Source organism: Charadrius vociferus, unplaced genomic scaffold, assembly GCF_000708025.1.
Source record: "Charadrius vociferus isolate BGI_N301 unplaced genomic scaffold, ASM70802v2 scaffold999, whole genome shotgun sequence".
Lineage (NCBI taxonomy): Eukaryota > Metazoa > Chordata > Aves > Charadriiformes > Charadriidae > Charadrius > Charadrius vociferus.
The window spans coordinates 682,042-691,900 of record NW_009658627.1 but is presented as its reverse complement, the minus strand read 5'-3'; the positions used below and the strand labels follow the sequence as shown (position 1 = coordinate 691,900).

The 9,859-nt window shown below is 42.8% G+C and overlaps 1 protein-coding gene across 1 annotated transcript; it reads left to right on the top strand.

Annotated features, from left to right (window-relative positions):
* The first annotated feature begins 511 nt into the window (after positions 1-511).
* LOC104293698 (solute carrier family 2, facilitated glucose transporter member 11-like) lies at positions 512-9,598 on the top strand. The gene is made up of 11 exons (XM_009893219.1): positions 512-607; positions 1,615-1,775; positions 2,269-2,393; positions 3,289-3,418; positions 4,344-4,492; positions 5,300-5,487; positions 6,920-7,030; positions 7,678-7,779; positions 8,123-8,198; positions 8,526-8,653; positions 9,392-9,598. Exons 1-11 carry the CDS (start codon positions 512-514, stop codon positions 9,596-9,598), a joined length of 1,473 nt encoding a protein of 490 aa, XP_009891521.1.
* Positions 9,599-9,859: the final 261 nt, after the last annotated feature.

Here is a 9,859-nt window from a genome sequence, read left to right as displayed (position 1 = left end):
GGGGGTATTCTTAAGCCTTTAGTCAGATATAGTTCTAAGAAAGGGTGAATAAACGATGAAAGCAGGAATTCTCTTCAATCCCCAAATATTTATCTAGTCTCAGCCAAGTCACTGAGCAAAATATTCATTTAGGTGAGATAACAAATGGGAAAGGAGGAGGAAGGACAAATAGATGGAAATTGTGCACATAATGTTTGCACACTGCACCATGCTCCCGCAACTAGTTACGCTATGATAGTGCAGATTAAGATGCCCAAAGCTGAAGACAGAAGCACTGAAGTGTGTAACTGGGTTCTGGGAGATAGCTACGAGGTTTGTCTTTCCTCAAATTTTTCACTCTCCTGTGCTTTAGTAGCTGTGGTCTTCTGTTGCACTCTGTGCACAGGCTCCTTCATCTCGGAGGAGGCAGGTGTGTGGTCTTGCTCAAGGTGTAAGAGTTCCTGAAGGTAAAACAGGACATGTCTGAATAGCTACACTGGCTTTGCTTGCTGTTTTTATTTCCTGCCAGAAAATGAGCTACAATCTCTTCCTCCTGGCTTTTGTTCTGGGCATTGGTGGAGCTTTCCAGTATGGGTTGCAGATCTCTATTATCAATTCTCCTGCTGAGGTAAGCATGGACAGCTCAAAAAATTGAGCTCACAGCAAGAATTTCAATGTTCTCATGCATTCCTGCTTTTTCCTGCTTCTATTTGCAATCACTAACTTTTTCACTTTTGCTCTCAAAACTAGACTTATTTTGGTTTCTTGGTTCTAAGAGTAGCTTGTGTTTCATTGGGTTTTAACTTCTGTCTGGTGTGACAGAACTGTGAAAGGGGAGGATGAGTGATATCTATAAAGTCAGCCATGTTCCCCTTACTGAGTTGGATTGCTCACAGGACATTCTTCTCTTTCCAGTGCTCAGGGAGTCCTTTGAACCATGTCCTTGGCCACATATACTAGGTCTAAGTGACTGTCTGTAAGGTGAAATAGGACAGGGAAGGACTGTGGCTCTAGAGCTGAGGTCAGCACTGATACCTGCAGCTGCTAGGTATCAGTGCTGTCATCAGTATTTGTCATCCTGAATGGTTGCGAGGACATTGAGCTCATGCTATCACCACATTGGGAATCCTCATCAAGAATGAAGGTGCCATGGAGGTTATGAACAGTAGGTCAAAGAGACCCCACAATGAGCCACATCGAGGGGCAAATCCTGATCTCACTGAACTCAGTTGAAGTCAAACCTGGATTTCACTGGCACCAGCCAGGATTCAGCAGGTAGACAGGAGAGACAGACAGACAAGTAGGAATGGAGCAGAAGATTGGGTAGCAAAACAATCAGAGTTTAGCACATAAACAGAAGACCAACCTGCCACTCTGTTAGTGGTACTCACTGTTGATATTTAATATTGATATATTTATTCATCGATTTATTCATTGCACCTTGTTGCTAGAACATTAACTCCAGGAATGTTAGTGGCAAAATTCCCTTTGATTTCACTGGGGCTAAGATTTCAACCAAGATGTCGATAGAAATGTATCAAAAAGACCAGTAAGTAGGTAAGAGAAGTAAAAAAGAGGTGCAATTATGCAAAAACATGTTGACTGAGTCCATTGCTTTCTGCTATTATTTTGAAGTACATCAAAAGTTTCATCCGTGAGACCTGGCTGAAGAGATATGGCTCTTCTCCCTCTGAAGAGTTGATTACTTTGATGTGGTCCTTTGTTGTGTCCATCTACAGCATCGGTGGGCTTCTGGGGTCTTTGTCTGGTGGATATTTGTCTGTTAGATTTGGAAGGTAGGAGTAATGATTACATTAGTCTTTCTGTTTACACCCACAACTGCAAAAATAAATTACTGTGTCTTGGGAGAAACACTGCTTGAAAAGTATCCCTGTGAGCAGCCCAGAGCTGCTTCAGATGAAGGATCAGTTTAGCGAAGAAACAGAATGGCAAAATCTGCCAATGATCACGAAGAAAATCATACCTTCTCCCTTATAAATTCCAAAGCAAATCCAGTCTCGAGAAATCACATGAGGAGTGCATGCATTTTAAACTGAATTTCACAGTCAATCACTCTCAAAGCTTGTGAGCTTCAAAAGCTTCAACTAGCTTATCAGCCCATTACAAAGTTTTCCCCTTCCCATTTCCCTCACTGCAGCTGATCTCAGAAGCTGGCACAGAGTCTTTAACCATGGTACAATTCATGCCACTTCTGTCAGGCTGAAGGATTGTCCATGTGAATGACACACAGACAATATTTATGCTCACATTAATTTAAATGAATTCCAGGAAGAAGACCATGCTGTTGGCCAATATCCCTGCTCTGCTGAGCGCAGCTCTGATGGGACTCAGCCGGCTGTGTGGATCCTTTGAGATGATTATTGCTGGAAGAATATTTTCTGGAGTGTGTGGAGGTAAATTAGCATTCCTACCTATGGTATTAAATAGTTGGGAGACCGGTGACTGAGGGTCACAAGGACTTACCAGATTGAGTATATGGATCACAGATTTTTACTGAACTCTGCAGAGAGCCTGACTACTGAATGCATTTTTAACTAAATAAGAAAGCACAAACATATTTAAATTAATCACGTGTGTCATCTCCATTTCTCATTCTTTTGTCTTTGCATGCAATCCATATAAAAAGTACTGCCAACTTGTGAAAAAGCCAAATCATGCAATATTTCAGGGGAGTATGCTCACTTAGTAGAAAGCTGTTCTTTCTGTTGCTGCTCATTGTGGCTAATACTGCCTTCCATATTACAGCCAAGAGAATGGTTTTCAAGCTGGGCAATTCTAATTTCCAGATGCTTCAGAAGGTGACATTCTGCCAGTGTTTTCAATCCCTGAGCAGTTGGATGAAGATAATACTAACCAGCAAAGAAAATTAAGAGAGAGGATACATATTAATTAATTCACTGAGCAAGTGGAATATTCAGCTTTTGTTAACTTGTTGGTTTCAAGCACAAACTAAGGCACATAACATCCTGAGTAGACATTGAAAAATATAATCTGAGATTAAAGGGAGCAACCACAATCCTGTATATGTGGCTGTTGGAAACTTTGTAAGAGAAGGCCAGCTTGATGAAGAACAGATTTCCCAGGGGAACATACTTGCTTAGTGAAATATTTAGCAAAGATGCAAGGCCACCATACTGGGAACATGCTTCATGTCAGGCAGACATATACCCATCATGGTTAAAAAAGTATCTCAGAGCCTAACCCTATATGCTTTGCTTATAATGGTCCCCTCCAAAACACCAGACCTATGGCAGTTTGAATTGCCCTGACAGTCATTTTTCCCTGCAGGTTTAGCTCTGAATATCCATCTCATGTATGCTGGGGAATGTGCCCCACGGAAGCTCCGTGGACTGATTGCTATAACAGCTTCTACTGCCATTGCCATGGGAAAGTTTGTAGGATTTGCTCTGGGTCTCAGGTATGGGGGTCTAAGGCCTATTTAATTTATTCTGTTATTAAAATATATGCAGGTGTCAATGCAGGTTTATGGATAGGCAAATCAGCAACTATTTGTAGACATGTTTTCAGAGTACCCTAGGCAGCTAGACTGAATTAGCTCAGCCCAAATTCCTGATTTAAGTGAATGGGAAACAGAAATCATACAAAATATTTAATCCTGAAGAATGATGTTACTTCCTAGCAAAGACAGATCAAAATACAGACAATAAAATCCTTTAACAGATTTCAATGGGTTTGAAAGAAATCCATCTTTAGTAAGAACTGACCTTTACTTTTTATTTTTTTAAAAGGAGCAGGGAATATCAGATCCATCCACATTTTCTTGAAAATACACACAAACCGGCACACCCACTCATCAAACACATGCAAAACCAGAAACTTATGGTGGATTCCATTCCCAGGCACACATCATTCTGGCCACAATATTCTCAAAGCTGCAGGAAACCCAGTGGCTCCTATTTGGGACAGTCAGTACCAGGCTGATAACCTGTGGACCCTGTCTTAATTGTAACTTGAGACTCTTTGGATCAGGAACAGAGGGATCAGCCACCACAAGTTCTTTCTTCAGCACTTGTGCTGGGACGCTGTTCATCCCTGTGGGCCCTCATCTGTTGCAGGAGTACACAGTTAGCCTTGCTGCACTCACCACTGAACAACAGGTGGCAACACTGCGTAACACGTGTGCTGCAGGCAAGAGCACTCTGCTCTCCCTTCCACCTTCCACTGAGATTTTATTCTTTCTGGGCTGAGAAATGCTGGAGACTCCTGGGTGAGAGCTGCCAGGACACATGCAGCAAAGCCGAGGGACCACCCCGAGTCTGTGTGTGCTCACATGGCCAGTGCACAGTTGCTCAGCTCCTCTTGCTCGGCTGGTTTTGTTTCAGAGAAGTTCTTGGAGTAGATGCTCTCTGGCCTATTCTCATGGCAGCCAATGCGTTTCCTGCCCTCGTTCAGCTTCTCACCCTCCCCTTCTTCCCAGACTCTCCCCGCTACCTGCTCATTGACAGAAAGGACAAGGAGGGGTGCATCAAAGGTAAGGAAACGGGCTGCAGAGCATTCATCTTAACAAAGAGTGGAAAACACGGTAAAGCCCCACATGAGCCTGGAAGAGAGGTACAGTTGGAAAAAAGACTCTTGGTATTCTGGCTCTGAAACCACCTTCAGCTTTAATGAAAGACAGCCTCTTCTGTTTTGATATTAGTAGTATAGACTAGTATTTCCCTTACCCTCTGCCAGGATCCTCTGAGGGACACAATCAGAGCTTGTATTTCCATCAATACAGATTCTGCCCTGAGCAGACAGGGTGTGGATATGGTACCTTCTGGCTCTGTGTAAGAAAGGGATGCTCTTTACTGTCATGCCATATCCGTCAGCATTCCAGTTCTTCAGTAACCCTAACAGCAACTGTTGACATAACTAGAGAAACAGCTATCGTGGGTTTTTAACTAGCAAAAGAGAGAACTCTGGATGTAGACTCATTTTTCACTGTAGGAGTCATTTTTCCTTGTCTGTGTTTTGGTGCATGCACTAGAACTGCACCTTTAGCAGGAGGGTATTCGGGAAAGGATTGGTAAGAATTTAGGCATGATTTACATTGAAACACTGTAAGCTGCTATTGGCCAAGGCTGAGGTTGTGATTAAAATTTATGGGTAAGAATAGACAGCAATGAACTGGATCTGTGTCTAATCTGAACCCAGATCTCTAGGAAGTTTCTCACACAAGCAAAGAGCCAGAAGCTCAAATTAAGACACTCTGTAAGGCAGGAAGTAATCCTCTGAATTCACGTCTGTGCTGGTGAGCTTGGATTAGGAGTCATCTTTTCTCTCCCTCACCTTCCAGCTGTGAAGCAGCTCTGGGGAGATGGCGACCATATGGCCGAAATAGATGACATGATGGCAGAGCAAGAAGCCATCCACGGGGAGAAGGCTAAGAGCGTTTGGGATCTTTTTCGTGACAAAGCTGTCCGTTGGCAGCTCATCACTCTCTTCCTTGTCTCCTCATGCATGCAGTTAATCGGGGTCAATGTGGTACGCAAGCTACTTTTCTCAGATTTCTAGATTGCTTACAGTTTCTTGGCAAAAAGTAAGCTTTGCAATGAGTAGTAAAATGCTTACTGCAACAGCGGCTGTAAGGAAGGGATCTGTTGTAAAGAAAATGACAGGGCCAAACTCGTGGGTTAAAAGAGTGCAATTTAACAGAACAGCAAAAGGAAAAGACAAAAACGCGATTACAGTACCGCCGCGAAGCGCACCGACCGGACCCGCACCGCCGCAGCCCACCCCCGAGTGGCGACTCCTCTCCTTGCCCCGGCTAGCTCTTCTTATAGCTCGGGCATGGGTCACGTGGTATGGAATACCTGCCCCCTGCCGGCTCCTGGGGAGATTAACCCCATCCCTGCCGGAACCAGGACACCATGGAACTTTGGGCCCTGGGGTAAGTTGAGAATTGTGTTTTAGCAAGTGTCATCTGAAGGCATCTGAATTACCCTATTATGATAAGAGAATGGAAGGGGATAAAATAAAATCTCAAATACAGAATAAGTAAAGAATAGCCTAACCTCCTCTGGGTCTCTGAACTCCAGAATGCACTGACCAAAATTGTTCAGCCATTTCAGTACAAACTGAGTCAGGTTTGTCATGTACATTGACAGTGCATTTCCATACTCTTACTTCTTTGAGTTTCTTTCTAAATTCTTTAACTTTGCACTTTCTCAGATTATAGACAATTACAACATCCCAGTAATATATGTGACAGTTACAAATATATACTCTCTAATATACCTTTTCTCTGGAAATATCTCTGTTTCAGTAGAAAGTATTGAGTATGGGAGTAGTTATTGTATAAAATGAGCTTATAGTAAAAGCATAAAAGTTTCAAAATCCAGATTAACTTTGCAAGTTCAGAAAGACTTCAAGATTCATAAGACCCTTTTCTATCCCCACTAGTGCAGCAGTACCTATATCAAGAAGGACCAGTAGAAATTGAGCTTATCAGTAGTGGAATTTCTTATGCTTTAGAAGTGCTTATGTCCAGAAAAATAGTGACTGTCATAATCAATGTAAAGGCTTAACGATGACGTAGAAAGATAATTTAAACCATTTTCTTAGTATGTACTGTCCACATTTCTGCTCCTCATCCAAAGTATGAGACTCTAAAACATGTGAAAGATGTCAGATAGAATTATAACCTGTAACATAACACAAAGGCTAGTGCTAAAAGCAAAAAAAAAAAAAAAAAAGAAGAAAAAGGCTGTATTTGTTATTGAGTTCAAGACAGAGCTGCTGGTAAAAGCTGTTCTGCGCGAATAAGCCTCATTAAAACATTGAGGATTATTTAATGAAACCAAGAAGATTTTCTCTTTTGCTAAGGCCTAATTAGTTATATTCTGTCAAAAAAGACAGAAGCTAGTGTAAACATGATCACATGGGTACAATCTTCATACATTTCTGTTCTTTCCAGGTTTACTTTTATGCATACAGTGTCTTTATAAAGGCTGGAATCCCCCCTGCTCAAACCCACTATGTCTCCCTGGGAATTGGGATCACTGAGATCCTCTCCACAGTTCTGTGTGTAAGTGGCTCTTCAGTTGAATTTCATTCTGCTGTAATGCATGTTTCATTTCAGTCTTTAGAAACTACAGTAAATGAAGCTTCAGGAATCAAACTCCTGCATGTCAACAGTAGTACTTTGCACTGATCACAAAAAATCATCTCCACCCACCTTGCAAAAATAAGCAATTGTGTTCAGTTTATGGGAGGACAGGAGAGTCTTTCCCTCAAAATCATGACACAGCCTGAGCCAGCCTTGGGAGTCCCAGTTCCCCTCTGTAGGAAGGGCAGATGACAGTCCCTGCGTCCACTTGTCAGTAGGACTTGCGGCTGCAGGATTCGTGGCAATTAACAGTGTAAGCATTTCCACTTTGCTGTCCTCCCTGGCTGTCCTTTCCCTGCACAATGCCACCTCAGGCCTCTGCTGCCTGGGCAGTGCTCCTTGCAGCCCTGCATCTCCCCAGCTTCCCCCCACTCCCTGCAGCTCCTCATCCTGCTCAGTCCCCCCAGACGCCCTTACTCACTCTCCCAGAGAAGGTAGCACATCCCAGTCCCTGACTCTTCAGAGATCCCCTGCCTGGCTGGTGAAGGAAGCTACTGGAACAGCTCACCCATGTCTCCCTTTAAGATCTGTCCTTTGGAGCTGACGGCATGTCCTCCTGGTTGCAGGGTTTCCTAATTGAGCGTGCAGGGAGGAAGACACTGCTGTGGAAAAGCTACACTGTCCTGGCCTTGGCTTTAGTGCTCCTCACAGTCACACTTTCACTACAGGTAAGATCCCACTTATGCATTAGAGCTGTGTCCCGTCTTCATGTTATATTGTGTGGCAGATATCATTACTATTTCCCTCCCCACAAGTCACTTTTTAGTGGGAGTAGAAGTATTTTTGGGGCTAACAGAGTTCTGTTCCCAGCCACGTACGTGCAAATTAGAGCCAATAGCTTTATACAACCATGATCACTGCCAAGACTATCTCCTTGTGAAGTTTCTGGAAGAAGAGGAAACACATGTATGTTTAACATTGACATACTTAGCAGTGATGAGTGTTTCTAATGGAGCTGGATAAATAAAATTTTAATTTCTGATTTTTTTTGCTGTTCATTTCCTACCATAGGATTCCTTTTCCTGGATACCATACTGCTCTGTTGCACTCATCTTTATTTTCATCATGAGCTTTGGCATTGGGCCAGGTTGGTATTTTCTACTGGAATAGTTTCATATACTTATTCCTTCCTCACTGCAGCCTTTAGGAGAGGTCCCAGGCATAGCTGTTCCACAGTTAGCATGAATCCCCACTCCTGATTCGGTGCAGGGGTAGATATTTCCCTCCATACTGTGGTAGGAGGTAAAACTTCATTTCATATTGCATTCCTACATTCCTCCCTCCTGCAGAGCCAAGCAGCGCCTCAAACACTCCCAGGTCAGTTAAAGCCATTAACTTACATGGCAATATGACGTATGAGTTACAGAAGCATCTTGCAAAATTTCTAAACTTTCTTTTTTCCATTTTTTTTCAGCTGGAGTATTATGCCCTTTGCCCACAGAAATATTTATTCAGTCATACAGACCAGCTGCTTATGTTTTTAATGGTGCTACAAACTGGATCCAACTCTTCATCCTTGGGCTTTTGTTCCCTTTCATTGTGGTAAGCAAAGCAGGCTGTTTTATTTCAGTTCAGGAAGTTAGACCTTTCTTGAACCCAGAGCATACTTCTCTTTTTCAACACTTCAAGCAAAGGACAGACCCCAAAGTAATTGCTGTTCTGATGACCTCTTCCTTTTCACTCAGATGTCTAGTGACAGTGTAGCAAAACCACAAAATGCTGCTAACTCTACACACAATTAGAGTGTGACACTGGCAAACACAGAAGCAGTGACAGAGGCACAAACACTGTCAGATGTCATTTGAATTTCTTTTCCCCTCTTGTCCTGTATGTGCATCTCCTTTGGGGTTAATATGGAAAATGGGCAGTCCCAGAGATCTCACCCAGCACTAGGAAGTAGCAGGACACTAAAGCCTTTGCAGTTTTCTACTGTTCAAGGAAGGACAGAGCTAACACACTATGTACCTTCCCCAGTCTAGCACTGACTGAGAAGGACGGAGCGGAAAGGAAGAGTAACTGAAGCTCAGCACTTCTCTGCATTGCCAAGCAATGACATTCAATATCTGCTGAGCATACAACTTTGCTCCTTAAAAAAGGCCAGGAGAATTAGTTCATCTTACCACTTGGTGCCATTCCCTAGGTGGCAGCAAGCAGGATTTACACCAACTGAGTCCCTGACTAAGTTTTTTAGTAAATACAAAACCAGAAACTCCATATCATAAGAGAAGGAAACCTTTATCAATTTATATGAACACATTTTGTCTCTTTCTTTTCCTGTAGGAAGGTCTTGGTAGTTTCTGTTTCATCATTTTCCTGACATACTGTCTGTCCATGGCTATCTTTGTCTTCCTGGTGATGCCAGAGACCAAAGGAAAGACCATGCTGCAGGTCATGGAGGAGTTCAACCGCCTGAATTACCGTGGAAAGAAGAGACAGACAGTCCTACAGCAGAGTAACTGCTCAGTGATGATTGTTACTAGACTTTAATAACAAACTCTCTACTCCATGAAGTGGCTCTTTTAATACTGTAGTGCCCAGAAGCCTCACTAAGCAAGAGAGCTTCCATTGCTCCACAAGCAGCACAAATGTGTGTTTTAAAAATAATCACCTGCAGTGCAGGGTGCCAGAAGAACTTGTTTCTCTCCAACTGCTGAAATATGAGCTGAATTAAATCCTCTACAGAAAAAAATTACACACAGTGTATAAAGAAATAAGATCTTTGTCAATCCCTGCAAGTTAGCAGCTGTG